General features: G+C 45.8%; 1 protein-coding gene across 2 annotated transcripts in view; it reads left to right on the plus strand.

Annotated features, from left to right (window-relative positions):
• The first annotated feature begins 990 nt into the window (after positions 1 to 990).
• LOC311122357 (ETS domain-containing transcription factor ERF-like) overlaps positions 991 to 16262 on the plus strand; it is a 34285-nt gene continuing 19013 nt past the window's right edge. The window contains exon 1 of one of the 2 annotated variants that reach the window (XM_084158059.1): positions 991 to 1589. In XM_084158059.1, the coding sequence (XP_084014185.1) occupies positions 1568 to 1589 (22 nt within the window). In that variant the 5' untranslated portion in view covers positions 991 to 1567. The remainder of the gene's footprint in view (positions 1590 to 16262) is intronic. The other variant, XM_084158060.1, reaches the window with a different exon arrangement.

Here is a 16262-nt window from a genome sequence, read left to right on the forward strand (position 1 = left end):
ATCCTGTTTGTAAATCACACCATGGGAAGAGAGTGGCTGAGAGGGGCAGAGAGCGACTAAGATAGGCTGTGTCACCAGTGTTATAAGGAGATTGTTTACTTTGTTTTACACCGCAGTGTTATCCTGTTGATGTCCCTGTGCATTGGTCTGTGTCACACACACACAGTAGATTTCCTTTGCTGTACTGTTCTTATGAGCAGCTGGGGTTGTAAAGAGGGCCCAAGAGACACACTTCACCTGCCATGTATGACGCCACCTCTCTCACATGCACTTGTTGACTATGTGACAGTTCTGCATCAGTGCCACACACAAGCACAGTGACACAGACTAGTGCCTGAGTGACAGGACAGAAGGTTGTATATATGAAATACTTTCTCCTAGCTAGCTGATGACAAATATAGCGAGCTGACGCCATGCATGTAGGCCATGAAGCTGGACATTTCATAAGGTGATAAATCTTATATTTCGGATATGATCGCCTCTCGGTTTGAGGCAGCCCACATGGTGTTCAATGGAAGGCCTACGCTTCCTAAAAGGTCCGAAACCGGAGGTGGCCATGGACTATCCCATCACTGCCACCAAATGCAGCAGGGAGGTGTAGTAGGCCATGTGAAATACAGGGGGAGGTCTGTGAAAGTTTGGTTTGGTTCCTGTTGCAATATGCTCAGTGTTATAATGCCTTGTGCATTTGTACAGTGATTTAATAATCTGGCCACATCAAGAGATCCAATTACAATGAAATTAAAAGTTATAAGAAAGTGCCTACGATTGACGTAAAAGGACGTGATGACGTCCTTCTCGCTCTAGAATCGCGGATATGATGTCACCACCGCAGTGTGGCTGTGGCGGTCTCCATGGCGACGCCGCGTGCTGCAGCAGTGACGCTACCTTGGCTCGTGGTGAGTGGGTGTGCCCCGCCCCTTAGAGCCCCCCCTCTCCCGGTCGGTGTGGGCGGCCCCGTGGGGAGAGAGCGAAACACTACACCCGAGAGAGAGGAACCGGGGAGGAGAAAGAGTAGCCACAGAGTACAGAATGTGAGTGAGTGGAGGAAGAAAACAAGTCTAAAGAGAGGACGACTGCTATTCTACAGAACGGTTCTTTTAACGACAATATGTCAAATAACGGGGAAGATGCGATTGAGATGGAGTAAACAACAACTCGACCGTTAGTGAAAGTATATGCAAACAAGGAAAGAGAAGGATTTTTGGTTCGTATGCTTGTCGGGACGGTTGACCGTGTTCCGCTGCAACTCGAACAGGACAGGCGAAGTTGCCGTGGGACAAACAGCAATGAGCTACATCAACTGACTGCGATTCGTGGAAAGTAACGTTACTTCGATTGCTACAGTTGGGGAAGGGGGTATTGGGAAAGAAAGTGGAAGCAAAGGGGCCCGCGACTGGAGCAACGGCGGAAAGTTTGTAACGTTAGCCAGTTCCCCCTCCTTTTTCAATTCCGAACCAAAGGAAGGGCTCAGAGGGAGACGACTTTTCCTTCCACTGACGCTACTGTTTTGACTTGAGTTCCATCAAGCTCGCTAGCTAACGTTAACTAGCTTGCAACACTCAAAATGAAAACCCCCGGAGATTCGGGTAAGTTTGTGCAAAACACAAGTCGACCACTTTCGCCTGGATGAACTTGATCATGAACTTGCTGGTTATCTTCGCCAGTTGTCCGGTCTGTTATTGTCAATTATTAGGTGGTGCACAAAAGTCATGCAAGTTGTCAAACACATTTAACTAGTTAGCAAGCTAGTTAGCTTGCTAACATTAGCCGTGCATTTGACAGTTAACAAGCTAAAAGCTAGCTAACGTGAGTTCATTGTATTGTAGCAATAGTATTCAACCAGTTTTCCAGTTATGTTAGATACATTGATACAACTGAAGTTGATGCAAGTGTTGTTTATACTTACTGTGTCTAGTTTGCTGGAAATATGTCAATGTGGATTGATTGTCGACCTGTTGATGTAGCTGACGTTGAGTTGGTTTTGCCGAATTTAGTGAGACATTCAAAATGGAAGCTTTTGCTAGCGGACATCCACTTTAATAATCGAAAAGGAAACGATTAGTTGAGTTAATCATATGAACCAGAAACTTTGTATGGAAGATTGCACCCAGCTACCGGGTTTGTTTAGGAGTTTTGTCACTTACAGGGTGTTGCTTGTTTGTCATCCTATGCATCCCACACAAGTAATGTATTTCTCCGCTGTTTGGCCGAAATTGCTTTTAAATATGTGGCCACCTTCAGGATCTATTTTATCAAACGTCAAATGTTGATATTTTATTTATGCTCCTGTCATAATCTGAATCTGATTAAATCGTGCTTTGTTTGTCTTGTGCTTCAAGAAGTTCTGCAAAGTAACTGCACTGGCTCAGCGGTGGAATGTTGCGGAATCCATGTTGGGATTTTCCCCTCACCCCGTTGGTTGTTCCCTTTCAATAAAGTCTCTGGCCAAGTTTTCGAAGCTCTTTAAATCACCACAATTCACTTCACCGTTCAGATTAACTTCGTCATTCACACAATAAATAGATTTAGTTAGACCCGTGAAAATGCAAGTGAATTATTTTTGGGTTAATTTTGCGAGGACGCCATACTTGGTTAGTTATTAAGGCCGCCGAGCTAGAGTGACGGGTGAAAGTTTCAATGGAGAGGGACTGTGTCATTTTTGACGAATCGAAAAACATTAGAATAAATCCTGCCGTTTCTGATATGCTTGAAGCTTACAATAACGCTTTAGGCATATTTCTAGCAATAATTAAGTTTTTATCTCGCTTTCACTTTAGTGAGAAAAAAAAAAGTTATGATCAGTGATGTAGGCAGAAATTACCGTGTGGCTGGGACTGAGTAAAAGTGACTGGCCCAACATTTTTCATTTAAGACATGATAAATTGACCGAGATGCACCACAAATTTCCCATGGCATACCAGCCCGTTGTTAGGCCTGTTGCCAAGTAGGCAGCGCAACTACACACATTGCAACCGCTGACAAAACAGACCAACTATCATAGGTGGCGCTTGAGTTAAAAACAACCTCGTCTTCTACGTAACCATCTAATCTGGAGACAAATTGTACAATATGACGTCCATCTTCAGATTGAGGAGGATGATTGTCCTAAACTTTCCAGTGGCACTGACTCGCCCAATGATAAAGACAGTGGTATGGTCGAAACTAGTGCCAATATATTAGTCCTGGTATAGCCTACTAATGGGAATAAACTACACTTCACACTTAAATCATTTGGAATATATGTGACTTCGGTGTTTATCCCGCAATTACATTTTGAAATATTGCAATAGGCCTAGGGCTATTTTAGATGCTTCTCACTGACAGCCGCAACTCGACATCAGCTATTTCATATTTGTTGAATTGCGGGCTTCTCGACTGTAATTGCAATATAACCAATTGGGCTTGATCCCAGGAACCTTCTACTACACATTCAACATTTCTGATTATCAGGAGACAATACAACCAATGAATCAATTTCATTTCTTTCATTTAAAAAAATTATATTTTAAGCCAGCCTGATTGGGTGAACAATTATTAAATCTGGCAGGGGATTCACCTCTGGTTATGCTAGCACCACCCACAAGTAAGCCAGTAGCTCACACATCACTGGCTGTGAAACCGTTTTATGGAAATGATCAAAGGTGCAGCGACCATTGCATTGTTACATTTGTTTCACTTTAAAAGCACATGCTGGCACTACAGTGTATAAAATTGATTGGGCCCCGTGTAGCTCAGTTGGTAGAGCATGGCGCTTGCAACGCCAGGGTTGTGGGTTTGATTCCCACGGGGGGCCAGTATAAAAGAAAAAAGTATGCACTCACTAACTGTAAGTCGCTCTGGATAAGAGCGTCTGCTAAATGACTAAAATGTAACATGTAATTATAGGCCTATTTACCTTTGCCACACCACCATTCTATCTGTACTGTAAACAAATAGGTCTTATCCCTCATGACTCGGCTTCTTTAATGGTGCACCATTCACTTCATTCACACCCACCTATCAACATAATTTGCATGTTAATGCACTCTGCACTGACTCAATCACTGTACAAACGCTACCACTGAAACAAATGAATGAGAATTGTCTATTACTGCATCGCATTGTTTTTACTCACAGGCGTAAGGTGGACTGTAGCTATACTCAGGCCTTGCGGCTTTCACTCAGTGCGACGCCTGACTTCACAGTGTCTGTGTGAATGGCCCGTGTCGATATCTGGTGCAGGTTGGTTTGTACTGTACGGCATCGGAACAGGAAGTGGTCGGAGTATGTACATCTCTGCTGTGTGTTAGATTAGTATCATTTCACTATCAGCGGCATGCTTTCATGTTCAAAGTGACTGATAATCATGTCATCCCTGACTGGTTTAGCCTAGATGTTGTGTAGGCCTATAGTCAAGTAGTATGATCAAAATCTCCGGTATAATTAGTGAAGAAGTTTTGAATGTTTAGTTTTTGTAATTGTTCCAAAGATGTTGTTTTGAGATGTAACGTGATATTGGCCTAATGTGACAAAAGGTCAGTGATAGCTTTGGGTGATCTCTCCCTCAACAGTACGATCAACTCAAGCTAATCATAAATATGCTCTCTGTATCAAGCATGCAGCAAATGTGGCTACATCAATGTGTCAGCTGGTCTGTAGTCCGAGGCCTATCAAAGGTGAACAACAGTGAACGATGACACTGTAAAAAGAGGCCATGATTATAAGTAGGGGGATTCCAAATAGGTCAAACAGTGACCATCAAGCTCCCTAGTTAACAGTCAGCTAATTCCTGAAATTCCGGCATAAGTTTATTCCTGCTCTCTCTTGCATGTTGTAAAGCATATTACTAACCAACTTCCCCCATACATACAGCATCAGGAAGCGCAGTTCCACATTTAATGCCAACTCTGCATATTTTTTTATTTCACTACAACAAAAACAAAGGCTATGCCTGACATTACATTTACATTTTAGTCATTTAGCAGACGCTCTTATCCAGAGCGACTTACAGTTAGTGAATACATATTTTTTATACTGGCCCCCCGTGGGAATCGAACCCACAACCCTGGCGTTGCAAACGCCATGCTCTATCAACTGAGCTACATCCCTGCCGGCCATTCCCTCCCCTACCCTGGACGACGCTGGGCCAATTGTGCGCCGCCCCATGGGTCTCCCGGTCGCGGCCGGCTGCGACATCACAGGGACTTGAGATGACGCAGGCCACTTTTATCTTACGGGTGTGTTCTCTCCGAAGAATAATGTCGTTCTTTGGTTTTGTGAACAACACAACAGTGATGCCTGTTCTGTAGTGGGTTATGTAGAGCCATGCCTGTGCTAGTAGTGGCTGATGGACGGACAGATGGACGGACTGTGTGAGCCCCATGGCTGCTGCTCTCCTCCCCCTCTCTAACCTCCACCCCCTTTCTGCCACATTCCAGTACACCCCTACCCCAGAGAAACAGCCCTGAGGAGGGGGCTGATGACATCACCACGTCCCACCACAAGGGGCCCTTTTACTAGAGTGTGTGTTAGGTTGTATGTCGGGGAATGTGTGTACCCAAAACTAGAGTGTTTATGTGTTGGATGTGTGTATACCAGAGCCGAGTGTGTTTGAGCGGTGTCATGTACATGTGTATAAAGTGCTGTTGTTGGGTTTGTTTGTGCGTTCACTTGAAAGTGTATGTCGGCCGTTTGTGCTTGTGTGTGTGTTGTGTGTCCCTGCTCCTTCACTCTTAACCGTGTTGACAAACACAGTTGAGCTTTAACCGAGGCATTATCTAACCACAAATCTGCCCTAATAATAGAGCCTTTAAGTAGTCACATTATTATAAGGCTTTAATCCCAGCCAGCCTTTCTCTCCCTCTTCCACTCACTCCAGTTCTCCTGTTGCTGTGCTGTGTAGGCCTGGTTAGGAGTTTTAACCCTTAACACACGCCTCTCCATTCATTACAATCTATGTGCATTGCCATAATGAGAATGTTATAAATAGGATATAGCAATATTGGATAGCAATCTAATGGTTTCTAGATAGAGATTATTTGTTCTGTAAGCTTCTTTATCTATCAATCTATCTCTCTGTTCTATCATACAGGACACTTTGCCTGCTCGCTATATGCCTAATGTTATCAGACACTAACCTGTTGATGCTGTGACTTTTCCATCCTGAGTAATCAGGAATTACCCTTTTATTCAGGCCTGAAAATCAAATAGTCTATTTCCTGATTTTCAATGAGTGCCAATCAATCGTATCCTCCCAGCAATTGATGATAGTGTTTGGTAAATTGACTTTAGCACAAATTATATTATCTGAGAGGTTACATTAGGTCAACTTATCTGAAATCAGGCTTTGTCCTTGGTTAGCTATTACTACTAGATAGAATAGAACCAACATTACACAGGAAGACAGGTCCTGGACCTGTTGATAAGGCACAGTATCACCGGCCTGAGGTTGGGAATGAGATCAAGGGTCGCGCTAATGATTAGGTACCAGTAATACGATTACTTACTCTTTGAAGGGATGCACTGGGTTAGTAGTAGTCAGTGACTTTCTCCACAGTGACAGGGCAGGCAGGAGGAAGGCTGGGGTCTGGGTGGAAATCACACACACACTCTGCTGTAATCACTGTTGTCTGGTGCTGCTGGGTTTATGTGGGGAGTGGGACATTCTGTATCTCTTTTCCTCAAGTCTATTATTACCTCTTACCCCTCATGGAGTTTCCTTCTCCCTCAACCCCTCTCCATCTCTCTCTGTTTCCTTCTCCCTCAACCCCTCTCCATCTCTCTCTGGTTCCTTCTCCCTCAACCCCTCTCCATCTCTCTCTCTGGTTCCTTCTCCCTCAACCCCTCTCCATCTCTCTGGTTCCTTCTCCCTCAACCCCTCTCCATCTCTCTCTCTGGTTCCTTCTCCCTCAACCCCTCTCCATCTCTCTGTTTCCTTCTCCCTCAACCCCTCTCCATCTCTCTCTCTGGTTCCTTCTCCCTCAACCCCTCTCCATCTCTCTGTTTCCTTCTCCCTCAACCCCTCTCCATCTCTCTCTGGTTCCTTCTCCCTCAACCCCTCTCCATCTCTCTCTGGTTCCTTCTCCCTCAACCCCTCTCCATCTCTCTGTTTCCTTCTCCCTCAACCCCTCTCCATCTCTCTCTCTGGTTCCTTCTCCCTCAACCCCTCTCCATCTCTCTCTCTGGTTCCTTCTCCCTCAACCCCTCTCCATCTCTCTCTCTGGTTCCTTCTCCCTCAACCCCTCTCCATCTCTCTCTCTGGTTCCTTCTCCATCAACCCCTCTCCATCTCTCTGGTTCCGTCTCCCTCAACTGGTGTGTGGCTGGTGGGACCCCTGGCTCTGGAGGGGCCCATTGTGTGTGCGTGCGTCGTCTGTGTGTGTAAATGGCAGAGTGGGGATTGTGTGTGTGAGGGGATAGTGGGACCTCTCATTGTACTCATAATGAAGCAGAGCAGCTCAGGGGTTGGAGGCTGCTTTGACAAGAGGAGAGACCTCTCTCTCTCTCTCTCTCTCCTCTCCTCTCTCTCTCTCTCTCTCTCTCTCTCTCTCTCTCTCTCTCTCTCTCTCTCTCTCTCTCTCTCTCTCTGTCTCTCTGTCTCTCTCTCTCGCGCTCTCTCTCTCTCTCTCTCTCTGTGTGGCCATGTCTGAATACCTGTACTTGCGTTCTAAATAGTAGACATTTTGGGTATGCGAAAATTGTTTTGAGAATAGCGGAATATAATTTTTGCGCCGATTGGCAGTACCTGCACCAAAACTCCACATTTATTTTCAGCATTTTTATTTCCATGATTGATCAAAACTCATTTTCTCATGGCTCTCTCTGTCCCTCTGGAGCAGACATAAGGTGAGCAATATGTTTGGAACATCAAATCGCAATAAAATCACAGTATCGCAATACATATAGAATCGCGAAAATCGCAATACATATCGAATCGGCACCAAAATATTGTGATAATATCGTATCGTGAGGTCCCTGGCAATTCCCAGCCCTACTCTGCCCTTGACTGGCCCACACACACAGACTCTGGTATAAATTGGGCCCAGTTTTCCGGTGGTCCTATAGACCATAGCTCCATACTGACGCTTTGGTGTCATGGTCACAGTATTGGCTGCTATAGGATTGAGAAGGTAATGGATTAGTAATAATTTACTAAGGATTGATATCGGTGGAGAATGCATTGACCACATGTAATGGTGCAATCTGTAACGTCATGACAAGTGATCTGCCCCATAATACACACACACACATACACACACACAGCTTTTTATGGGAAGTCCTGGACCTCCCACATTCCTGCTTTAGAAAGTTAATAGTTGCCGTCTGTGCTGCATTTCACACTGGAGGAAAACACAAACCCTCTCTCACATAGACACACTCTCTCTCTCTGTCTCTATCACACACACACACACACACACACACAGAGAAAGAGAGGGGCTATCATCTCAGGTGGTGTTCCTCTCTGGTTCAGTGGAACTTAGCAGGGTGTGGCAAGCTGCCTGGGCCGACCTGCACTGTTACACAGCTGTGTGTGGGTGTGTAATATAATCTAGCTATTTTACAGAGCCAACATGTTACAAAGGTGTGGTGACTGTATTTTATATATGAGACACAAAAAGTGTGTGAGAGAAAGAGAAAGAAAGTTTGTATTCATCTGACAGAGAGGGCGTGTTATTTATTAGTGTGTGTGTCTAGTGTATCGCTGCGTCTTTCTCCTCACAGAAACTGATCTGAGCTTGATGCCAGACACACACACACACCTGCAGAGATCAGGTAACCGTGATCCCTGGCTCACCATCAGACCGAAACGGCCAGATTAGTTCCTCTAAATAACTCTGCTGCTCCATCCAGCCTTGCCTCACACATTACATCACCCACGACCCTGCACAGACCTGGGTTGACCCTGACCCAGCCGGTACCACCACACACACACACACACACACACACACACACACACTCCTAATCCTAACCTGTGGCGGTGTTTGTTTCCAGTTATAGCACGGTGTAACTCACACTGCTAATCTACCAGATTAACTCTCTGGTTCTGGTCAAGTTGAGGGGATCACACTGTAAGACCCCATTCTGACTGATCCTTACTCTAAGATCCCATTCTGACTGATCCTTACTGTAAGATCCCATTTAGCTGTTGTGCAGACATCATGGCCTAGCCTGATTTTGGTGTACAGGAGTGAACTGTGGAGAATGAGAAGTCTGTGTGTGTGACTCCTTTGTGCTAATTTAGCTAACAGTGTACAGAAATGAACTGTCGAAAGTGAGGTATGTGTGTGTGTGTGCCCGCTCTGAGGCTGTGTTAGGGATGTCCTCCTCCACCATGCTCACTCACACTGGGCTCCTAACCCCTAATATAACCCTCACCCTCTATCTCAAAGCCTTGCTGTAGAATGGGAGGAGGACTGGAATACTTCAGGCTATTTTTATCTGGGAATCTGTCTCTCTGCTTGGGAGAGGGAGGACAGATATCTAGTTCTAGAGGATGGGAAGTCACAAAAAGACTACTGTGCCAATTGCACCTCGTTGATACTTTGTGTGTGTGGTCGGCTGTTGAGTATTCAAATGCCGTCTGACGCCAACTAAAACTTTCTCTCTCTCGCCCCCTTCCCACCGCCTGTTATTCTCTCTCCCTCTCTCTCTCCCCTCCACCCCTAGTCAGGAATGTGAGATCACGTTTGAAGAGTTTATTTTCAACCTCTCTCTCTCTCTCTCTGTCTCTCTCTTTTCTCTCTCTCTCTCTTTTCTCTCTCTCTCTCTCTCTTTTCTCTCTCTCTCTCTTTTCTCTCTCTCTCTCTCTCGCTTTTCTCTCTCTCTCTCTTTTCTCTCTCTCTCTCTTTTCTCTCTCTCTCTCTCTCTCTCTCTCTCTCTCTCTCTCTCTCTCTCTCTCTCTCTCTCTCTCTCTTTTGTGTTTACGTTTTTCTCCTCCGTCTCTCCTTGTGTAGACCTGTCCTGTCCTGTCCTCTATGTACCTGCGTCATTGTTCATTTTGAGCCAATTTATCTCAAGTAAGCATGTGGTTTCCCATCATCACTGTGTGTGCGTACACCTGGATGTGTGTGTTGCTTAGGGGAACCTGTGTGTGTGAGTCACTAATACTGGCCAAGCAGTGTATTTGAGATATTTGTGTGTATTACTAGGTAGGGCCTTCAGTATGAAAGTCCTGTGAAAATGATGTGTGTGTGAGAGAGAGCATGTTTTGCATAAAATGTCCCGGTGTGTGTGTGTGTGTGTGTGTGTCTGTCTTGAGGAGATGTGTTGTCCCAAAGGAAAGTTCAGCTCAGTGTGTGCTCTTACAAAACAACCCGTTTTATGAACTGATCAAACAAGCCACATGTAGAGAATGATACTCTACTGTAGTCAGCATTGAACCAGCTTGCATTCTTTCAGTGTTCATGTGTATGTGAAGGTGAACACGTGTATGTGTCTGTTTTAAACATCACCATGCTATCAGTAGTTTATATAATGCTCGTGTGTCTGTGTGTGTGTGATAAGTGGAAAGAGGACATCCTCTGTCTTTTATCAGCTTTGACTGGTTGATCTAATTTGCTCCTTGTGGCTGGCCTGTACATAAGCACTGTCCTTTGTACACCAGAATCACACACACACACACACACACACAGTCCTGAATCCCTGGTTTCTGTCTGAAATCATAGCTACTTAGCTAGCATATTATTTTGGATGAAAACATCATCATGGCTGCTCTGGCCTTGGTCAGTGAATTCAGTATTCTGTTCTATTGGTTGAAGTAATGGATAGAATCGTTTGTGTGTGTGTGTTTCAGTGAGAGTGGGGTCGTTGGTGTAGGAGAGTGTTGGTGTGTGTGAAAGTCTCTGAGGAGTGAAACCTTTTAAAAACATTGATTAACTGGCCCCTCCATCCTCTCCTCCTCTCATCCTCCTCTCTGTCACCCATCCCATTGTAGAATACCCCAGTGGCAGATCCTCTTCCATTACCTCTGTCTCCCTCCCATCCTTCCATCTGCCCCTCTTTCTTTCACTCCAACTCTCTCGGTCCCCCTCTCCTTTCTCCCCATCCACTTTTCTTGCTTTTTTTCTCCTCTCCTCCTATTTCTCTCTCGCTCTCTCTCACTCCCCCATTCCCTTCATCTGGCTTGTGTCAGAGGGAGCAGTGCAGACCTGTTGTTGGGCTTGTGTGTGTGTGCTGTAAGGACACAGGTGCTGAATTACTGTGTGGTTAGTGTTACTGTGTGGTTTGTGTTACTGTGTGGTTTGTGTTACTGTGTGGTTTGTGTTACTGTGTGGTTAGTGTTACTGTGTGGTTAGTGTTACTGTGTGGTTAGTGTTACTGTGTGGTTAGCGTTACTGTGTGGTTAGCGTTACTGTGTGGTTAGCGTTACTGTGTGGTTAGCGTTACTGTGTGGTTAGCGTTACTGTGTGGTTAGTTATACTGTGTGGTTAGCGTTACTGTGTGGTTAGCGTTACTGTGTGGTTAGCGTTACTGTGTGGTTAGCGTTACTGTGTGGTTAGCCTTACTGTGTGGTTAGCGTTACTGTGTGGTTAGCCTTACTGTGTGGTTAGCGTTACTGTGTGGTTAGCCTTACTGTGTGGTTAGCGTTACTGTGTGGTTAGCGTTACTGTGTGGTTAGCCTTACTGTGTGGTTAGCGTTACTGTGTGGTTAGCCTTACTGTGTGGTTAGCCTTACTGTGTGGTTAGCGTTACTGTGTGGTTAGCCTTACTGTGTGGTTAGCCTTACTGTGTGGTTAGCCTTACTGTGTGGTTAGCGTTACTGTGTGGTTAGCCTTACTGTGTGGTTAGCCTTACTGTGTGGTTAGCGTTACTGTGTGGTTAGCATATTTGTGTGGAAACAACCTGTAGTTTACTTGTTTCTGTATGTCTGATCTGTATCAACACAGCTTTAGGGGCGCCACACCATGCAGGACACACACACACACACTTCTTCTCATCCTGGATAGGTAGTCTCGTACAGGTTTTCATGGGTAGCTCTTTGCAGTCCAACATCATCATTCTATTTTTACTTTGTCATCTTCCTGAAATGTTCATATACAGTCATTTCCCTGAACTCAGTTTACGTCTCTTCCAAGGTGTGTGTGTGATGTGAGTTGGCCTGAGAGGGATTGAATAATGCATAGATCATTGGAAAGGTATTTATAGGGAACCAGAGTGATTCAAGTTTAATGGCAGGCCTTACCATCAGTGCTGTACAGCATCATACAAGCTCTCTCTCTCTCCTTCTCAATTGTTTGTCGCTCTCTTTTCCTGTCTTCAATATACTGGCTAGCCTGAATCCTTCACTCCATCTCTCCATCCCTCTCTTTACTTCTCCTCTCCCTCTTTTCCCTGTCCGTAAGCTGTCCAGCCTGTCATATTGTGTCTTTTCTTCCTGTCAGATGAACAGCCTCTAGCTCTGTTAGCCATGTAAAGCCATTGATATTTGATAGTTGTGATGTGCCGGCCCAGTGCTGATCTCAACCATTCACTGGGCCACTAAGGTCTGATCAGTGGAAGGTAGGCTGGAACTAGAATGCTGAAAGAAGCTTCAGGACGACACAATGCCTCGTACAGCTTCATACAGCTTAATACTGCTTAATGCTCAAAGCTGATTTAAATATATTGTGATCCACCCAATAAACCAGAGCAGTGTGTTTGGGTTTAATCTTGTGTTTAGTTGTGTCCCAAAAGGAATAGCAGTGACCGAATAGGTCCTGATCTGTTGTTGGGAAACACTCATCTGTTTCTCCATCCCTCTCTCCATCACTCCAGCCTTCCTTACGCCCCTTCCTTTCCCCTTTCCCCTCTCCCCATCTCTCCCTCCATCCCTCATGTTTACATTGCCCCACTTTGGACTTTTCCTCTCCATCTCCCCCTCCTTTCACTCTCTTTCCTCCCTCCCTCTCTGCCATCGCTCTCTGCTCTTCCTTTCCTCCCTCCCTCTCTCCATCTCTATCTCCTCTCTCCCCTCTTCCTCTCCTCCCTCCCTCTCTCCATCTCTATCTCCTCTCTCCCCTCTTCCTCTCCTCCCCCCCTCTCTCCCCTCTTCCTCCCTCTCTCCCCTCTTCCTTCCTCTCCTATGTTTATGTCCTACCCTCCTCTCGCTGACTGGTGTTATAGGGTGACATCAGTGGTAAGCTGCTTGCCCAAACGGCCACACACACACACACACACACACACACACACACACACACACACACACACACACACAGAGTGCCCTGCTCTGGGTCACAGTACTTTTATCCAGGGACATTTTTAGCATCAGTCTCCTCTATGCGGTTACGCAACAACACGCGGGTAGGCCTACACACACAGGCCCCAGCCACAGTTTAACACACACACACTAGGGATGTGCATCTTTCCCTTTCAAGATGATTCGTTACGTATCTAGATACATGAGCGCCAATACAATACAGGAACGATACATTTTAGTTTGAAGTGATTTGGTTTGATTAGAGTTCGATGCGATACGATTCGTTGCGCTAACATTTGTTGCATAAACACATTCATTTTCCATTCTAAATTAAAATCTGCTGCAGATGGAGCTCATGAGCTGGGCCTCTCTGTGCTGGGCCTCTCTGAGCTGGGCCTCTCTGTGCTGGGCCTCTCTGTGCTGGGCCTCTCTGTGCTGGGCCTCTCTGAGCTGGGCCTCTCTGAGCTGGGCCTCTCTGTGCTGGGCCTCTCTGAGCTGGGCCTCTCTGAGCTGGGCCTCTCTGAGCTGGGCCTCTCTGAGCTGGGCCTCTCTGAGCTGGATCTGTCTGAGCTGACGTGTGTGTGTGGTTTCTATAGTGTACACTATGTAGGCACCTGATCTGAGCCATAAGGGAGACTAGGAATCTACTATCACTATCACCCCCCCACTTTGGATCTGAAATCACCATCACCCACTAATTAACTTGTAATTTATCAATATTTGTAACAATATTTATCGTTTACAAATTAGCTATGACAGCTGATGAATATATAGCACAACTTTGGATTTCACCCCTCATCAAAAAATGGAATGGTTTTGATCATTTGGATGTTTTTAGTGAGCTTCTTTTCTCCTCCTGCTTTGGCCATGCAGTGCGCCTCGCAAAAGTGATTCCTTGTTATGAAATTATCGACTTTACACAGTATATCTAAAAATGACCATAAACAGTACACTTATTGTTTAAAGTAAAACTACCAAAATTATTGCTGATGGTAAACCTGAACAATGGAAATAAAATCTATAGTAAGTCCGGTTCAGCATGTATAGCCAGATTGGTTGTCTTTGGTAGCTTAGTTTTATTCCAGTAAAACACAATTTTCTTCAGAGTATAGATAACAATAATATAGCAAATTACATAGGTTGTCATTCAGCTAATAAAGACTAATATCACGCAAGCCATTTTAGCATTTGAATGCTGAAGGTGCCGCGCAGATGTGCAAAATCAGGAACAGTCCGCGCACAGTGTCCAGTTTGACTTGGCTACTGATATTCCCTAGGGTTGTTCGGCATGCAAAATGACTTGTAAATCAATGACTGTCAACACCGTTACTTGCTTAGTTTGACACTGAAGGAGAGGATGCAGATGTCACAAGTTGAGGTATTTTCTGCGATTGGTAAGGTTTGAATCGATTTTCTGACCGATGCATGTTACATTTGGATCGGTTTTGGGTCCCTGGACCGATGCAGTCAGATCTTAAACATGGGGACCGATACGTATCGGTGAATCATTTCATCCCTAATACACACACACACACACACACACACAGTGATTGTTGTTTTAGGATTATTTGGGATATTGATGGGGAGAACAGTGAGCTAGTGAGGACTAGGCTAGGGCTGTATCCGCTGACCTGTGGATGGGGGGAGAGAGAGAGAGAGAGAGGGGGGGGGGGAAGAGAGAGATTAGAGCAACATGCCTCCTCGGGGAGAGAGGGATGGAGAGAGAGAGAAGGAGAACGAGAGAGGGAGATATATATAGAGGAGAGTCCTAGCAGTAGCAGCTCTGCTAGCAGTGCAGTCAGGACAGTAACCCCCCCTGCACCTGCCTAGCCAGACACTGGGGCCATTGTGCTCCAGGCCCTGACACACACACTCTCGCTCCACATACTTTCTCTCGCCCGTTCTCGCTTGCGTTAGTGAGGTCGCCTGACTTAGCCTAGGTGTTTAGGTGGTGTGTATGTGAGCGCCCCCTGGCTAACCTAACCTGGATGTGATATAGTTGGAGTAAGGTGTGTGTCTTTGTGTCTGCACTCTGGCTGGGTGAGAGGTGGAGAAAGAGGGGAGGTGGTGTGTGTATAGGCTTTGTGTTGCTGGCAACAACAGTGCACTGTGGCAAGCCAGTGAGTCACTCAGCATTGGTGGCGTGGATTTCTGTGTCCCAGTGCAGGTGTGTGTGGGTGGGTGTGGGTAGGCTCCCTGTACGTGGTGTTGTATCTGTTGTGTTCTGTCTGCTCGTGTCGTGTGTGTGCCAGTTGTGTCCCTTGTGTGTGGGTGTATGTCTTTGTGTGTGTCAGTCTCTCTCTGCTTTGTGTGTGTCTTCTCTCTCTGCTTTGTGTGTGTCAGTCTCTCTCTGCTTTGTGTGTTTCAGTCTCTCTCTGCTTTGTGTGTGTCAGTCTCTCTCTGCTTTGTGTGTGTCAGTCTCTCTCTGCTTTGTGTGTGTCGGTCTCTCTGCTTTGTGTGTGTCGGTCTCTCTCTGCTTTGTGTGTTTCAGTCTCTCTCTGCTTTGTGTGTGTCAGTCTCTCTCTGCTTTGTGTGTGTCAGTCTCTCTCTGCTTTGTGTGTGTCAGTCTCTATCTGCTTTGTGTGTGTCAGTCTCTATCTGCTTTGTGTGTGTCAGTCTCTCTCTGCTTTGTGTGTGTCGGTCTCTCTGCTTTGTGTGTGTCAGTCTCTCTCTGCTTTGTGTGTGTCAGTCTCTCTCTGCTTTGTGTGTGTCAGTCTCTCTCTGCTTTGTGTGTGTCAGTCTCTCTCTGCTTTGTGTGTGTCAGTCTCTCTCTGCTTTGTGTGTGTCAGTCTCTCTCTGCTTTGTGTGTGTGTGGCTGCAGGCAAGGAGGGAGGAGGAGGAGAGAAGTGTGCGTGTGACTGGGAGTTGGTTCAGTTATCTAGATAGAGAATTCCCTAGCTACCTTACCATGTCTCGCTGAGTCCCTCAGTAGGTGTGTGTGTGTTTTTAGGTAACCTTCCAGTCAGTGAATGGGTGAATTATCTTGTTCCTCTGGCTTGTGTGTGTTTGTGGGTGAAAGGTAACTGCCTGGTTTGCTGGTATCAGTTGGTGTATGTTTGGTCACACACACACACACACACACACACACACACACACACACACACACA

This window comes from Coregonus lavaretus, assembly GCF_964263955.1.
Source record: "Coregonus lavaretus genome assembly, chromosome: 3".
In the NCBI taxonomy this organism is placed as follows: Eukaryota; Metazoa; Chordata; class Actinopteri; order Salmoniformes; family Salmonidae; genus Coregonus; species Coregonus lavaretus.